We start from the raw sequence: 18,555 nt of genomic DNA on the forward strand, positions 1-18,555 counted from the left end.
TTGTTTGAAAGAAATTGAAATTGGAGATGAGTGTGCACCAGTCATTTTAATGGTCTGCTCTGAGTCTGGCAGCACAGTTCAGCTGCATTCAGAGCATCTACTGGAACGACATTAAATGTTCAAAGTGAAAGTTAGCGGCCAAAAAATGAATAGTTTGACATAAAATAATCTTTTTTACTCCGTTGCAGAAAGTTATGTGAAGACTTTCATATCTGTACGGTAAATAGGAAGCTACAGTGCAAGAGATGGTCAGTTTATCTTAGCGTAAAGGCTAGAATCACAGCTAGCATGGAAACAGCTAGCTTGGCTTTGTCCAAATATAAAAAAATCCACCTACCAGCACCTCTAAAGCTCACTAGTTATATGTTGTTTATTTTAATAATACAATAACTTAAGTTTAAATACCACAATATGCCAGTTTATGGGGGAATTATGGGACTATTTCTTGGCTTTGACCTATAACTTCCTGGAGGCTCTAGTTGCTAGTTGCCTGGTAAAATAGCAGGTTGTTATTTACATGGTAGACACAACATAGGTGAACTTGAGATATAGCATAATTGCATACGCAGAAAATGGAAAGACGCGTTTAGACGCAAATTTGTCTGAGCCATTTGAACTGCAATGGTTGACGAGTTGAAGATCTTGCAACTTAGCATAATTACTAGCAACCAACAAAAAAGTTCCGTTTATCCTGTGGCTTTATGAGTTTGCTTCTAGAAGAGAGATGAGAGGGAAAAAGAAAAAAGACTGGAGGAAAATAACAGTAAGGACAGGAGTTCCTGCTGAGTTTTGAATTTTGAACAGAAACACCTACACAAACCTTTCTTTTTGCTAGCTCAAAGCTAACATCTGTACAGTCCATTATGCTAAGCTAAGCTAACCAGCTACTTCCTCCAGCTTCGTATTTAGTGGAGTGGTATCGATCCTTTCATCTAATTCTCAGCAAGAAAGCGAATATGACTATTTATCAGATGTTGAAACATTCTTTTAAATAATTATAGAGGAATTCCAGGCAAAATTTTTAAGCCAATAAATCTCACTTTCTGAGTACAGTAACATCTTCACAGGTATTTATGGTTCATCCTAGCTGACATGGGATAGCAAGTTGCAAAGTAAACACTGCCCCCCCCACCCCCGTCTGAACCCCCCACTTAACGCTCAATTGAAAAATGCCAGTCTCTGGATAAAGGACTTCTTCAGTTTGAGTGAATTTCAAACCTGAAGGCAAAATCTACAAACCACAGCGAAAACCCCAGAGAGTGGGAGAATTCCCCCACTGATCATCCAATTTGGCTGATAGCAGTGTGTGTAGAAAAAAAAAGAAAACAGGGAGAAAGAGAGGAAAAAAAAAATCTCACAGGAATCTTCCATCACCCTGCTTCTTTGCGGCGGCCCACATTGATGCAGCGCATTAATCATAAGCAGACAAACAGCATGTTGTGTCTGTTGGTAATTGTGACTCTCAACCATACTTAGCCTATAGCTACTCTCAACATGAGCTGATAAACCACTCTATTACTACAGCACAATGTAGGACACGTTCCGTCAGCGGCTGCTTGAGAGCAAAGAGCTTCCTGCAGCAATATCACAAAAGGCAGTTTATCTGTGTCCAGTAATGGAATTACACACATTCTACTGAGGAGAAGCTCAGATATTTTCTCAGTGGCATTGCTCTATTACAAGAAACATATTTTTACACTGGGAGGAACAGGCTTGCTACTGCTAGCTTTCCAGCACAGCGTTCATGTTAACAGCCCCCCCCCCCGATCCACTTGTGAAATTCACACCTCCAGCTAGAGTCATTATCATAATTGTTACCAAATACTGTAACTCCCAAGTTTTAATTGCAATACCATTAATTTCCAATCTGAATGATTCCCTTGCACAGACAATTTCATTTCCAAATTGACATCCCCACTCAAATGATTTCATATAAACACAGTGATAAAAAATAATAATATCTCAAGGGCCAAATAGAAAGACAGAAGGGGGGGAGGAAAATGATTTCAATATGGTTTAGAGGCAGGCAAACTGTATCAAGAACTAGTCACGGTTACTCCTCCAAGGCTTTAAAACAAATATGCCCTTCAACTGACGCGTTATCATCGTCTCAGCAATGCAAATAAACTATGCCTTGCCTCATTGCTTTTCAAGATAAAAGACCAGTCGTTTGGGCATAATGGTCAGGGCCAACAAAATGAAATAATAAACCATTCATTAAATCAAGCACACAAGTGGTAACTTTTCTAATAAAAGATTCTGAAAGTTTAATTAATAGCAGTCGTTAGCGCTCGTTTAAAACTTATCGATTTAAACATAACAATATGTTAAAATAATGTATCCTGCAACAGTCATCGCCCTCCCTCAGCAGGGCCCCTGCTCACACCACATTGTAATCAACAGATTGTTAGACATGCATTTTCTGGGCCACTGACAAAGCCTGATGTATGGGGTCGAAGGGAGCGTTCGTAATCCATCCATTGCTGCAATTTATTATCTTATTTTAATTGTATACACAAACATTGAGGTGATTTAGGTGACATGGTGGAAAGATGAAATCCGTTTATATTAAAAGGGTTGCTCACCCCTGAAGCCCACTGCCAGCAACACCTTTCAATGACTGCTTTTAACAACATGGTTATTGTTTTATTGATCAGGGTTTTATTACATATTTGACACCCATGTTATGTGTTAATCGAACTGCATATAATTTTTTGACACATATTTTACGAGATTATGACTGCAATTAATTTAATAACTATTATTTTTTCGGTGATTTCAGTCTTAACGAGGTTTGTGGGAGAGTGCTCCATTCGTCTTGGCCGTGTTGTCACTCATGCACTCTGGCACGGTGGCGCAGTGCATGACCTTAATGGAAGCCACGGAAATGGCCAATCGAGCTAGCGTTCGCACTCCCCAGCTCATCGCAGAGCCACCTTCTTTTGTTCTAGGAAGTGATATCACTATTAAGGAAGCCATTCATAGCCATATAATTCCTCCTTTCTACACTTAAACACTCCGAGCTTATGGGAAAATTATACAACTCAGCCTTTGCTCAAAAGTACCTTGAGGATGTGTCATTTTTCAGGCAGTGTACGTTTAACCTGGGAGGGGAAAAAAATAACCATTTTCCTGTGAAGAAGGATTAATATCTTTTCTTAAAACACAAATTATGCAACATTGGCTTTACACACAGTAAATCAGGAAAACATGGATGCCTGCTGACGGTACGTGGGCAGTTAAAGCAGGACAGGGGGACAGGGAACATAACGTGTCAGGCCAAGATAAAGCTCACACATCTATAAAGACAGACACAGAACAGGGCCACTGTTGGTCAATAGCCTCCATCTGTGTCTCCTCTCATCTCTAAGAAGTGCACATCTGCTGAACATGGCACAATTTATCTATCAGAAGAATTATTAATTAATAGTTCATCTCATCCTGTATAATTGAGGACAGATCTGGAACGCCATTAGCTGTGATAATAAAGAGAGCGATACCTCCCGCCCACCTGAGCACACAGGGAAAAGCCTCTTCTGCTCCGGTTCTTTGTGGCCTTGTCAGCAAATGTATTCTTTTGCAGTGAGCAGTAGTTAACAACTTATAGGTTTGTCAAACCAATTTCATTCTTTTTTAAATCTTCATAGCAATTATCTTTTTGCATAATCAGTTTCAAGACCTTGGGGGTCTACTGGGTCTTGTAACGTCTTTAAAATAATTGTTCAGATAGTAATTTGAAGTTTTGTGGAAATTGCTTAATAATCAGATCCCAAAGTCAATATTTGGCTGAGGAACTAAGTTGTAGATGGAGAAGACTTCATGGGGCGCCGACAGAAAAGAGGACCAGCTAAAAATAAAATTACATCAGAAGTTGGAGCCAACTCGACATAAAGACATGTACGTATGCATGCTCTGATGTTCAAGTGCGTGTCTGCTTGCACGCTCAAGCTAACGCGCGTCCGTGTGCATGCACATTACACTGTAGCTCATGTGTACGTGTGTGACAGAGTTTAGCTGTACAGGTGCACATTCAGAAACAATATGCAGATAAAGTACACCCATGTGAAGTTGTAGTAATTTTCCATTTTAACACGCCATCAAAAGAAACACAAAGTCAGAAAGATATCATTGGGAATAAGGCTATATTATCATGAAACATTAACAGCTGTTGTGGCCCTAATGCGGCGGTTATCTACGATGAGCATTTGAAAGATATCCAACTTAAAGGGAGGGGGCGCAGACTTTTATGTTTGTCCGAATTACCCTTGTAATGAGATGTATCTGAGTCTGTAGTAATGACAGTAATGAGAAAGATAAAATGACAATGTGTAAAAACAGAGCTAGCATATCAATGACTCGCCGGACAGACCTCACAGTCTGATGTAATGTATGTGGGGACAAAAGGAAGCACAACATCCATGATCCCCAACAGCAAGGACAAATAATAGAAAATACAGGTCTAACACGGTGCTCCCCTTGACTCCTAGTATATATGAATCACTACCCTTATTATCACTCTGACACAGCGAGGAGCTTTGCTTTATGAATGCTACTTAAGGAGTATCTCATAATGTGCACTGACTAAACCCAATCATAATCTGTCTTGCCCAATAACAACAAGACAATGCTTTACAGAAAACGTCTTATGTCATATCATCATTACACTAATAGCAAAAGTGCGGGCTACTCTTAGCCCCACCCAATTAGTCATTTTAAACTGCTTATTGGTGAGAAAGCATCAATGATCAATTCAAGCATTTAGCCTGTGGAGCAGGGCTTGAGTCAGTGCCAACACTGATTATCTAAAGGAGCAAACTGGTCCGTAATAATGGGTATTTCTCACGATGCCTCTGTGAAGCTGCAGACATTGTTCATTTTATATAAATGCTGTGCAAATGGAGTTTTATATAATTTCAGCATAAATGTAAAGCTCAGGTTTATCATTTCGTCAGTTACCTTTCTTCTACCATTTACTTAATGCTTAACACTTAATGTGATACATGTTGAGGTAATCGGTATGTTTAATACAACAATGGGTCAAACAAGTATGTGAAAGGTGTTGCTCACAGAAAATTATCACCTGACTCTGCAGTGCCCCTCATTTTTAGGGAGTTTCAGCTCGCTTTGGTTTTATAACCTACTCTCTAATTATTTGTTTAAGTCTCACCAATCTTCAATAGTATCTTTTCCAGCAATAGAACATTTTTAGTGAAAATAATTGATAATATGATATGCTAGCACCAAACAGCCAGACAGACATAGTTAGTGACTATAGCTAGAGCTAGCGAGTGGATAGTTTAGCAGCTAAAGCTGTAAAAGCTAACAGAAACTAAAAGAAGACTGAATGTTGGACTTACACTCTGCAGGTGGTCAGAAACAGAACCTTAAACAAAAAACTAATGTTACCTTATATCTGCTACGTGTATTGGCTGTTAGCTACAACAGTTAGTTCCAGCCACTCATTCTATGAATGCTGATATAGAGTACAACAGCATTGGTATTTTGAACTAAATGTATCACTCCGCCTTATGGCCGTTATCTTTCTTAGATTGTAACAAACTCTGCAAAGATGAAAATTTTTCCAGAAATAACATTTGAATTAAATGATGTCTGGTCAACAGAAGAGGATGAAGGGAGGAAGCCTGGATATTTCAGTGCACACCTGAGGTAATGTATAGATAAAGCAAGCTAGTGTGCACTGTGCAGGTCAGGACAGTGTTTATATGTCCAGTAGGCCTACCAGTCAAGTTGCTAAACTATTTGTGTTGGCATAGCCAAATAAATGATAAAATAAACACACAAATCATAATCTGTTGTTGTTTATTTAACTAATATGGCGCTCGTAGAACTGTTGTATGAAAGAAAAATCACACTCGAGGTTGGGATGTTGTACTGAATATCAGCACGGCTGTGATTTGGTCGAGGCCGAGGAAGAAGATAAACACAGCCATCACTCCCTCTTGTGTGATATTGTTTAATTAGCTAACAAGTTAACAACCAACTTGTTCAAAATAATGCGCTAATATTGTGTTACAACTTGTTCTGGTGTGTCAAAGTCACTAGAAGATGTACTGAATACTGCTTTAAGCTAGGGTTGCCATATTCTCAAATCCACAAAACCAAACCAGGACCGTTAAGTGTACCGCACATTCATTCACGCACACATGAACGTACGCACCATAGCTGTTTCAATTAGGATGGGGGACAATTATTTCAGCCTTAGGACACCTACCAAGCATATCTTTCACGATGGATGCCATGGACACGGCATTTTTGTTGCCAGGTACTTTATAAAAGAAGTAAACCTGCTAGAGGTCTTTAGAAAAGACTGACTGTCTCTTCAGCATGACAGCTAGAACTGCCACCAGCGTCATGGTGCTTGCCAACAGTCTTGACAACAACACCTTGATTGATTGACACACATCCAGATCAATCAGTGTTGAATTCAGACTCATGGTGCATTGTTTATGTTTTTATACTGGGTTAGATGATAATGAGTGGGACAGCTAGCATAATAAACATCTATTGCTGAAAACAAGTATAATATTATAATTATTATTATGATTGTGGTGAAAAATGTGATATTTTAGTGTTTTAGAAATATTTGCGGGACTTGGAGCACCCAGGTTGAAACCGGGACAATCCAACAAACCAGGACATACTTTAAGCATTATTGTATTTTTGGCAAATATTATTATATGATACTGATATAAATAAGCCTGGATATTGAACCTCTATGCTGTTTTTCATGTTTATAGACTGAAGACCAAATGTCTGGTCAGATTAGTCTTATTAGATAGTCTTGTTTGCTGAAACACTGATGTAAATAAAAAATTTGTCGGTTTTGCAATAATTTGTTTAACATTCAAGAGTTTCTTCTGTTAAATCAAAAAGATTTTTCAAGAAAAACACATCTATATACTGTATCTCAAAGTATTCTGAAAAAAAAAATATTGTGCCCAGTGTCACTATCCAAACTCTGGAATCATATCACCAATAGTAGCCTATGGAAAAATGATAAATGATACCCAGCACTATTTTGAGAAGCACCCAGTGTATGTGATATAGACAAACTACTCTTTTAAAGATATATTCTTAAAACATGTACTGAAGAATATTTTTAAAATCTTCTCAGTAACAAATGTAACAAAACTCATTAATCAGGGGAATTTGGCCAAACAACACTGCTTCAGGTTTACCATTGTTTGATCATTGTTAATATCCAGTGTGACACAATAAGACCTCAGACATTAACGAACCTTTCAGCTATGCAAATTAAATACAGAATATTGACTGAGTAAAATGAAATAGATTGCCTGAAACCAGTATAGAAGCTCTGAAATCAGAGCAATACGCCTAAATGTTAATAGAAAAAAATCTATTTAGCCTTTTAGTGGGTTGAATAACTTCAAGGCTTTTTACGAACACCCCATGGATCATCAGGAGGTCCCAGGTGGGACTGTTGCCTTAGGAAACTCTCACTTCCTCCACTGTGGAGAGAATCCCCAGTTGGTTTAAGTCATATACTGTTAGAAGCCAAAGAATCCAATTTACCCCATTCCCATACTTCTTTGATTTCCTTTGCTTTGTAAGGTCATTTATCTACAATCTTAATTTGGAAACTGTGATTTCTTCCCTCTGTGACAAGCAGCAGGAGTTTCTTCCCCCCACCACCCTTGTCGGCTGTCATAAAGGTAGGCAGGTGTCCTTAAAGATGTAGAAAAACTTGAATTCGACAGACATGTTCAATTAGAGCAAAATGAATTATTGTGTTCTTAATGGGCTGAACAGAAACACTCCCCAGAGCACACAAGGTGAGCCCTGCTTTAAGGTACAGCACTTTAAGTGGATCAGAACAAGCTGCTCCACAGGAAACTCTGTGGTAGTTAATGAAGACCATTAATAACTGCATAAATGTATACTCTTAAAGATATTTACCAGTAGCAGAGCAGTTGGTCTGTAAGAAAGGATATTCTTTGATTTCATATTAAATCCTTTCTTGAGCATGGCTCAGTTTCTCATGTGACTTCTCAGGCTTGCTCTTGGAGTGTTCTCTGCTCTTTTGCATGGAAGATAGAGGAAGTCAGTCTCTTAATTTTAAATCATTTAAACCAAGTGATTAAATTTAAGGACATTCTTGTGATAAAATATAAGCATATTTTCCTGATGATTTGTATTGTATTTTCTCATGTATTTAATATTTATTCCAGCAGTTTGGTCTAATTGTAAATAAGCAGAAAAAAATGTGATTATTATCATACAATATTCAACAAAAGCACAACATGAACTAAATACTTTTGTTTTCTCATCTGTCATATTTTGGACGTGCACCTTTTATCTATCTGATGATAATGACATCTGCCTATAAAAATACACTTGGTCCAACAGGGTTAACCATTTAAAAAAGAAGAGAGAGAATATGACATCAAGTGTCGCCTTCCCTTTGTCTTAGCCGGCCTCAAGGTGACATGGGAGTCTGCTCTCATCACCAGAGCCAACTATGACACTTATTCTCCGTGGAGCTCATTAAGGGGCAAAGGGGACCTCTGCACCGGCAGCATGTTCAACAAACTAAGACATTTTACTAAAACCAGAAAAAAAAGAAAAGTAGAGAAAAAAAACACAACTTGCATTCAGTTCAATGAAACACCTGCCAGCCCCCCCAAGCCCCCCCACACGCACGCACGCACGCACGCACGCACACACACACACACACACACACACACACACACACACACACACACACACACACACACACACATATGCATGGTGTAAATGTGAAGTTGCCCTTCCAAGGTGATCTGGACAAGGCAAGAGGAAGCAACACTTTCTGTAAGACTTTCTCATGGATGAATTATGCCTTGACCCTGCATTCATGTAGGATTTTCTTTAAACACAACCAGCCAGGTAATGCAAATTTCACAATAAAGAAAAAGCATTCAAAAAAATGCATTGTCACACAAAATTTTCATATGAAGAATGGCCACATTTGTCTCCAAATATTTATAAAATTATTTATTAAGGTGCTACAACTTCTCATTCATGATACAGTGCATTCAGAAAGTGTTCAGACCCCTTCATTTTTTGTACATTTTATTATGTTGCAGCCTTATGCTAAAATATATATATAAAAAAGAACATTTTGTGAATTTATAAGGAAAAACTGAAATATCACACTTACATAAGTATTCAGACACATTGCTATGACACTTGAAATTTAACTGAGGTGTCTCCCATTTCTCTTGATCATCTTCGATTGGAATCCATGTGGTAAATTCAACTGATTGGACATGATTTGGAAAGGCATACACCTGTCTATTATAAGGTCTCACAGCTGACAATGCATATCAGAGAAAAAACCAAGCCATGAGATCGAAGGAACAACTTCTTTACTTAACTTCTGTATATCACCTTAATGCAATACTAAAGTCTTTTTGCTGTTGTCATGTATCTTTATCACCAGTTGCAGCCATGCTGCTGTTCATTTTCAATCCCAGCTCTCTGGTGTTCCTTCTGACCTTCATAACACAAATCTGCCTATGGCATATACATGCGAAGAGTGATTTAAATTACGATGACCCCGCTCTGCCTCAGTGTGGTTGTAACTGAATCATCATCAGTTAATAGACAGGATAAACAGGTTCATGAGCCACAAACGGCACATAAACACGATGAGAAGCAAAGGTCGATGTCTTGTTTACAACTTTGAGTAATGGAGCGGGCTGTCATTGTGGGGTGGGGGGGGTGGGGGGGTGGTTGGAAGGCTGTCACTTAGACAAAGTGTAATCTGTACCTGAACTTGATCTCAGGCCGTCACTTCACTCTGCATTAGGGAAAGCTCTAATGGGGTGGAGTGTCACCCACTGACTTTGCTGCTGACGCAAGGCCGCACAGCTCATTTCAAAGAGAGCACATTAACCACATAACCTGCTGAACCTGAACCTACCTCGACGGTGTCACTGATGCTGACCAGTGACACAAAATCACCGGCGTCAGTAAGAAACAACTTGACCAAACAGTGGGAATATGGTGCTGTCACATCGGTACTGTAGGCCTACTGAAGAACACGTGAGCACAATCTTGATTTGTCTTTTCTCTGTCACACTGTATCATCATCACAAGCCAAAGAAAATGAGAGGAGGATGAGGAGGAAGAAAGAAAGCACTAGAAACTCTCAGTGGAAGTTCTCCTCAGGAGTTATATTTACACTGAGCGCAGCATAGTGGGAGCTCAGTAGACAAATACTCTCACATCTTAATTTTTCAATTAGCATGGCTCTTGTTCTCTAAACATATGCAAACACAGCAGGGCGTCTATTAAAATGCAACTCTGGTGTTGAGCCTAATTAGAGTAAATTGGTTGGCTTGTATTCGGAGAAATTTGAATGCAGCTCGCTATCCATGTTTCACCGCGTGTTTCGCCCCAACAAACAAACTGGCACTCACTGCCTCATAAATATGTTCAGCAGAAACACAGCCTTGAAGGACTGAGAGAGATGTTGTGTGGGTGTGTGTGAGTCTATGTATACAGTAAGTGTGTTCATATGTGGCATGTTTTCTTTTCTTTGCAATAATTGGGATATTCCAAAAATTCTAATATAGGCTGAAAATCAGTGACTTGGTGTTTGTATGGTGTTTTCTATCTCCCATAAGAGCTTTACTATAACCTTACAGAATCTCAATAGTGTGTCCTGGTTGCTTAATAATGCATTTGCAAAGGGAATTATATTTTAAAGTGATATTTCGTTTTAATATGTGATGCCCTGCATTTGCCTTTGGCTTTATTATCACTTCATAGGGGGGAAATAACTCAAACTAATAAAATGTTGCTGACTTTGTCTCAGTGATGTTTTGATAGGAGTGGATCTCCAGTATTTTTGCCAACGTCATTGGAACATTGGAGAGGCTTGCAGTACAGTAGGCAGCAGGCCAAATGGACCCTTTGCAATGTAAAGGATAATTTGTCCTGGATGCTCTCTGCTTTGCTTTGAAGTAAACAGCTGCCTCCATAGCCAGCACCAGAAGACTATATCACAGCCCCGCTGCTTGAGAACCTAACCCTGGGAGCTGACGAGTGCATGAAGACGCCGAGCTGTGGTAACACTGTGTTTGACACTGGCCTCAGTTGTGTGCAGCCTCATGTTTTTGACTCGAGGTAATCAGGTTTGTCATACGAAGTACATTTTCTATTTGTGATGCAATGGACCAGATGGCAGATGAAATGACTCTGACAGCCGATGTGAAAGACAAAGGCAGGGTAAACACTGCTGAGGAGAGCTCTAGCTGGGTGAGAGGAGGTAAGTTAACGTGACTCAGGACTATGGAAAAAAATACGGGCATCAATATTGAGCCTTCGTGTTTCCTGTAAATCTGTCAGGGTTATATACAGTCGTCAGTGTCTTCCTTCCTGTTCCTGGTACTGAAGCAGTTGCTTGAGTCTACTGACTACAATCTTGTGCTAGATATTTGATGTGAGAAATCTTTAAAAAGTTGCACGGTTCGAGAACAATTTCTCCAACAAATCATATTTTGCAGCAATGAAACAAATGGATTTTGTCAGTCGCTTGCTTACATACATTCCTTAAATTGTGTCGATGTTTTCTCTTCGATGGTTCTGATGTGCTGCAAATTCGAGTTTGCATTTTGATTTAAAACATGAAGTGAAATTATCTTCAGATCCACCGCTCTGAGTAACTGTGGTGTCTAATGAGTGAGTACGGCTCGGCGAAACACTGGAACAAAACCTGAAAAATGCATAGTGTGCCTGCAGGCCTTATTTCTCTATCAGCTAATGGTCATGGGCACGGACTAGCTGCGCTTCTTACTTAATTCATTAGATAACCCGGGAGCATCATGCTGCTTCTCAGCTCAAACATACATGCAGACGGCACTGATTTTGACTTGTTGTACTTCAAATACCAATCCCTGCCTTCACTTCTCCTTCAATCACTGCGAAATGACAGATAAAAACACAGACACTTCTAATGAGAGATAAAAAAGGAACTTCCAGCTGACAAAAAGTGATAACAAAAGGTGATATTTTGAGCTTTTTCACTTCATATGTATTAAAAACAGCTAATGAAATCTTAAAAATGGCCAATACAGCCCTGAGCAACGTCCATTTGTATCTCTATTTCAACAATTTAGGTAAGACAAATACAGTTTATTCGACTTACAAAAATGTGTCCAGAGTGTGAATAAATCATTAGGCATTAAATGTTAAATAAAACAGAGAAAGGAACGGTGAATAATTCATTTCAAATAGGTGGTGAAAAAGTAAACAGACTGCAGCCAGCGCAATAATTCATTAATATCTATTTAAATCAGATGTTAACAAACAAATCTACTCCTGCACTCAAGAAACTCCGCAGCCTAACTCCACATTCTGTCGTCTGATGTTCTGGAAATTTCCTCAGCACATTTCAGGTACAGGCTGTACATTTTTACTGTGAGCAGTGTGGGTTTTATACATTTTCATGGTGCCCATCTGGTCACTTAACAGCTGTTTCAGAGGCAAAAGCAGTAAAACCACTGACCTGGTGTATCACACATCTTGATTGTGATATTTACACACTGTGAAGCTTCACTGATCTGTTTCTCTATGTTGTGGCTGTGATTGTAAGTAAAGCTGTTAAAAAAAAGCTTTAAGGTCTGGAGATAATGGACAGTTGTCAATTTTGTGTCAATCAATAATTTCCATGCAAGATTCCTCATTCCTCTTTCATTGGTATTCCCAGCACTTATTAAGCTTTGGATACTCTCAACTATTAAGCTATTAATAATAACATTATTTCAACTATGCACTGATTGTAAAGTCATTTGAAGTCAGAGAAAGTCTGTGTGTGCTGCTGAGTCATCATCAGTGGTCAGGTAGCCTGACGCTGCTAGGTGGAATTTTTCCTTTACATTTGGACAGAGCCAGGCTAGCTAGTTTCCATAGCTGTGACCAGGAGTCCATTAGCTTAGTGTAACATCAAGACTGGAAACAGGGAAACAGCTAACAGCTCTGTCCAAAGGTAAAGAACAGAAAACCATGAGGTTGCTCACCTGATCAAATATCCCCAAATTTCAGTATTGTTTTAAACAAATTAAACGAACGAGATGCTAATTGGCAAGCTTTAGTGCAACTGACAGTGCCAGTCTGGCTGTTTCCCCATTTCCAGTCTTTATGCTAAGCTAACCACCTACTGGGTCTAGCTCCCTATTTAGCATACACATATGACTGTTGCATCAAATCTTCTTATCTGACTCTCAGCCAGAAAGGGAATGAATGCATTTCCCAAAATGTTGAGTTATTCCTATGAAAAAAAGCCTGTGCATCATGCAATTAAATTGACTTTTTTGTTATTATTCACTAATTTAAATCTCAAAACTGTTTTGGTTCAATTTAATTTAATCATTTAAGGCTTTAATTGATCTCAGTTTGATTCCCACTGCCTATACGCATTCACTCTTTCTAATGTGTCACTAACCGTAAAATAATCTCAAAAGTCTGGTTTTACTGGAAAGCTGTTGTGTCCTGTGAGGGTAAAAAAGCTGTTTAAATGTGTTTATGTGCTGATGGAAAGAAACTCTGGACTATGTTGATGTGTAAATGCTCAACTTTGTGGTGAACGTGGAAATAGCAAAAAGTATTGGATGATTGTCAAAACTGTACACAGGATTATCATCATATCATATTGCATAGTATTGTGCCGTATTGTGTGACAGTATATTGTGTCATTTAGAATACAATCGTTTTGTATTTTATTACATCTAGAATTGCATAATTTTGTATCATATAATATAAAATAGCATTCTTTCATATTGAATTGTATTGTGTTAAATTGTATTGTGTCATAGCATGTGTTGTAACGTACCCTATCAAATCGTATTGTTTCAGATTGTATCATGTCATTCTATCATATCTTATCAATTTGTATCATAACATGTTCTAATGTGTCATCAAAGTACATTGTTTAATATCAGATTGTATAATATTGTTTCGTATCATATTGTGTTATTATATCATTATATTGTGTTGTTTCCTATTTTATCAGCAGCTTTAAAACATCTGCAAATCAGGCCAGTTGGACCAGTGTTGCTTGTGTCGGTCTGTTAGACTTTGTGTGCCCACACTGGCACATGCTGGGGTTATGGTCTTTAAGTCCTCAATCAATTTGTACTTGTAAAAATTATAAACTGTACCTGTCGCTAACAGATGTGTCTTTGTTTATTTAAAATTTTGTCTCCTGGACAGAAAGGATCCAACATGAGGCTCAAGTCAGCAACTGGAGACTCAATGCAGCTGCAGAAACTGAGCCTGGGGACAGCAGTAGAGAAACAGATGCTCAGCGGCCCAGAGTGTGTGACAGCTTCACTCCCCCTCTGTTCTCTTTGAAAATGTACCTGAGGAGATCTTCCTCTGCAGCATCATCCAGCATAGACCCTGTGTCGTCTTCTCAGCAGAGCAACAAGGGAGGTTAGTGACACCAGCATTTCTTCAATCCCCCCGTGTGATGCCCTCTAACTACACACAGATGCCAAACCCGTCCAGATAAAAACACATTGAAATCATTTCAGGCAAAAAAAAAAAAGCTTTTGTTGAGTCCTCAGTATAACTGTTATGAAATTAACTTTTTCATCCAAACACAGCTTTTCCACTGATGAAATAAACGATTATTAATATGCAGAATAATAATGCCACAGACAGAATACGAAATTTGACAAATTGCAAGCTTTATGCCTCACCATGCTGTGAGAATGCTTAAATACAGTTCATATAATCAATTATGAAAATGTGTGAATAATTTAGAAACTGAAACTACAGCAAAAAAGAGAAAGACTAATGCAAAAAATGGCCACCAAAGTAGACTCTAGATGCAGCAGCATAACTGATTACAGTGCAGACTGTTTATATTCTTATGCACTTGTATTAAATTAAATATTAAATAAGTCATTTTAAAATAACTAATTTTAATTAAAGAGATAGTTCAACATTTTAGAAAATAATCTTATTCACTTTCTTTCTAAGGGATGAGAAGATTGATGTTATAGTATCATGTAAGGAGCTAGAGTCAGGATGTGGTTAGCCTAGCTTAGCATAAAGACTGAAAGCAGGGGGAAACAGCTAGCCTGGCTTCTTTCCAAAGTTCAAAAATACATATACCTACACTGCTAAAGTTCACTAATAAACACATTGTGTCATGTTTGGTTAACCCATGTAAAAATCACTGCGGTTTTAGAAGGATTCAAGAGCTTGAACTACTTGTTGACAAACAACAGTGTATATATCCAATCATTACCTCTGTGCAGAGTCTCCTGCTAAAGCAGTGGTAGCCAGATATTATCAGTGAGCACTGGTTTTAGTATACTTCTACGCACAGGCACTATGGCAACCTCACTGCAACGACAGGACTTTAGGAAGTTGCACTGTTGTTCACAAGGTTGTTAGATCCAGTTGTCACCAGTCAAGTTGGGATTGTATGTAGATACATACTATTTTTAGGCACGTTAAACACCTGAGCAGGGACAGCATGCAGGAGAGGGCACATGTGGAGGGCGGCTGTGTCTCAGGCAGTAGAGTGGGTCGTCCAATAAGTGGAAGGTCGCAGGTTGGATTCGTGGCTCCTCCAGTTTATGTGTTGAAGCGCATTTGGGAAGATACTGAACCCCCAGTAGTGAGTGTGCACACATAGTAGTGAAGTGCTGAATGTTTAAGGAAAAATGTGAATGTGGCCTTTAATGTAAAGCCATTGTTGTTTATAGACCTAGTGCATCTCTTTTTTTTTATTTTACAAATTTAATCTAATATTCATCAAATTTGCGAGATATGCATTGATGACCCTGAAATAGTTGTTTTTTTACAAATTCTAGAAGACTTGGCCGATTTGATGGCAGCTGATATAATATCTAAAAGCATTGTGTCATTGCAATCACATTCAGAGGATATATCCTGATCACAAGTACAACTGAACGAGTACAAGTGAAATTTGATGGCGGCTTGCCCATATAGAAGCAGCCTAATGAATTTACATGACCATAACTCAGTGGTCATCTGTATGACTCAGTTAAAAATGTGCATAATTATACAAAGCCATAAAAGATAGGGCCCATAAAGGATATTCTAAAATATATAAAATAGAATGATTGTCTATTTCAAAATGTATTTTGATGCAGATTAGGCTCTAGATGCAATGCGATTCAGAACTTTCTCAGATTTGAATGACAGATTTAGAGGATTGTGCACCATTGGAGGGGGTATACACTGTATTTGCTCTAGATTCTTTGCAACACAAGTCATAAGGTCTCTCCTACATCATGTCTTTGGTGAGTAACTGTCTGTTCATGGTCAGTCTCCTTTGATGATCTCACACTTCATTGCACCCATGGGGCCACCATTTGGCAAAGGCTGCTGGGAAGACACATTGCATTGTTTCACTGCGATCACATCGCAAGTTGGAAATGCTCCTGGCAAGGTATACAAGGGAGACTTCTAGTAATTGATTATGTCTACAAACAGCTTTCTTGCTTGTCTCTCTGTGAGGGAGCGAGGCATGATTTCCTAAATTATGCATGTATAAAGGAAGGAAAGGAGGCTTTTAAAATGTTATAAGATATAAGTGAAGACAAGCTGCTCTTACAGCAACACAAATGATTTATGTCCCAAGATATGGTTTAAACATCCCACATTATTTCAAAGAGGTCACTGTAAACGTGTGAAGGGATTGAAGGCTTTTATGAAGCCAAAGAATTTACCTGACTGCGTGTCTTCCTCAGTTGACTGTGCAGGAATGGTCCTGAACTGTCTCTTCTGCCGCTTCTACGATATGATCGGCATGCTACCGGACTCCTGTGAGAGAGTTGCCCGTCACTGCTGCCCAAACTACAAACAAGTCCTCACAACAGCGGAGTCTACACCCAGCAGTGACAATGACTCTTGCATTGACTTGGACTTTGGTCTGTTCAGTTCCTGTCATGATGCAAGTGACTGCCTGGAGCTGGCTATGGAGGTTTCTGAATTATGCTACCACTAAACCCATACTAATCACCAATCACCACAAGCAACCTGGATGGATAATCAAAGATCGACTGTTTAAGGGTTAAAACACAAATAAATACGAGGAAAATAACATTGAAGCTGTTACGTTTGTGATATTAAAAGGAAAATAAATATATACATTATCCATCTGTGTATGCATGTGACCTTGTGTTTATATGTGTCCTGGAAACTGTCAAAATTAAACAGAATGCAGGTACGAATCACACCTGTGTTTCTTGCCATGGCATGTCAAAATGTCATCATGAAAATATTTGAGGTATGCAGTAGAAATGTGAATGTAACTGTTGGTAGCTGTGGGTTAGCATGTTCCTGCTGTTTACTGGAAAATTCCTTTTCAACGCAGATAAGCATGACCTCAATTTCACACATGTAATTTAAAAAAATGAATCAACAATACAATATGTAAGTACATTACATATTGCATTCATTTGGATGATGCTTTTGTCCACATAGGGATTTACAATAAGTGCATCAAAACCATGTAAATACAGTCACTCTGATCTATTGCACTGTGGCCCTTTAAAGGTGCTTCATGTAAGTCTTCTTTGCTGCTGTGGTTTCTTGCCGGGAGCGGGTGGTGGTGGGGAGAACGGTCGGACGGTAGAAATAGATGCAAAAAAAAAGGGTTGCTTTTCACTTCTGGAGACAGCTCTTGGCGAGTAAAGGAATGAAGTTTGATGCTGAACATTTCTTGTAGACTGGTAAATAAACATCTGTTAATTCTAATGTTGGATAGCTAAACTTCCAAATAGCTCCTTTAAGCAAAGTAGGTACTTGTTCTCTTTGTTAACATAAAATGGAATAACTTAGCAATCATAGAACCATCTGAGATCAATGTGTGGAAGGTTTTTTTTTTGGATGCAATACAAATTAAAACATTCCAGGTGAAGATAAGGCTGTTTGCTGTCATTTAAAAATGCATCTACCTTATAGTGGCGTCAGATAGAAATCTGACCAGTAACCTGCTGGCTTGTCACTCGTGAGTAGGGTGACTATATTTTAAAATTCCCAAACCGAGACAGTTAAGTGTTAAGTGTGACGCATATTTGTGCTGCATGTTCACCCACACATGTATGGGCTTGTGCACACACCATAAGTGTTTTCATCAGGATGTGGTACAATTATTTCAACGCCCACACCAACCGCATGCACCTTACAACACCATGAACACCATGAGCGCAGTATTTTCGTTGCCTGGTACCTTAAGACGGAAAGAGTAAACTTCCTGGAGCTTTGTTTAAAAGACTGACTGTCTCTCCATTCTGTTCTGTCAGAAAGACCTGCCAGCGTCATAGCCTATAATGTTTGCCTATGAGTCACAGGGTAGCAGCAGCCCTGACACTGACACATTGAATGATTGACACAGATAAATCAGTGTTGAATTTAGACTCATGGTGCATTGTTTATGTTTTTAAATCGGGTTAGATGATATTGAGTGGGACAGAGCATGACGCTGAAAACAAGTAAGTAAAGGAGCTTCAATGCTTCCTATCTTATCTCCTTGAGCACTGGATA

General features: G+C 38.8%; 1 protein-coding gene across 1 annotated transcript; it reads left to right on the forward strand.

Annotated features, from left to right (window-relative positions):
• Positions 1 to 11,199: 11,199 nt before the first annotated feature.
• On the forward strand, positions 11,200 to 17,014 carry mdfic2 (MyoD family inhibitor domain containing 2). Its single transcript, XM_022745038.1, has 3 exons — positions 11,200 to 11,296; positions 14,239 to 14,460; positions 16,770 to 17,014. Exons 1-3 carry the CDS (start codon positions 11,200 to 11,202, stop codon positions 17,012 to 17,014), a joined length of 564 nt encoding a protein of 187 aa, XP_022600759.1.
• The last annotated feature ends 1,541 nt before the right edge of the window (positions 17,015 to 18,555 follow it).

Source organism: Seriola dumerili, unplaced genomic scaffold (genome assembly GCF_002260705.1).
Source record: "Seriola dumerili isolate Sdu_G_001 unplaced genomic scaffold, Sdu_1.0 BDQW01000088.1, whole genome shotgun sequence".
NCBI classification, from domain to species: Eukaryota; Metazoa; Chordata; class Actinopteri; order Carangiformes; family Carangidae; genus Seriola; species Seriola dumerili.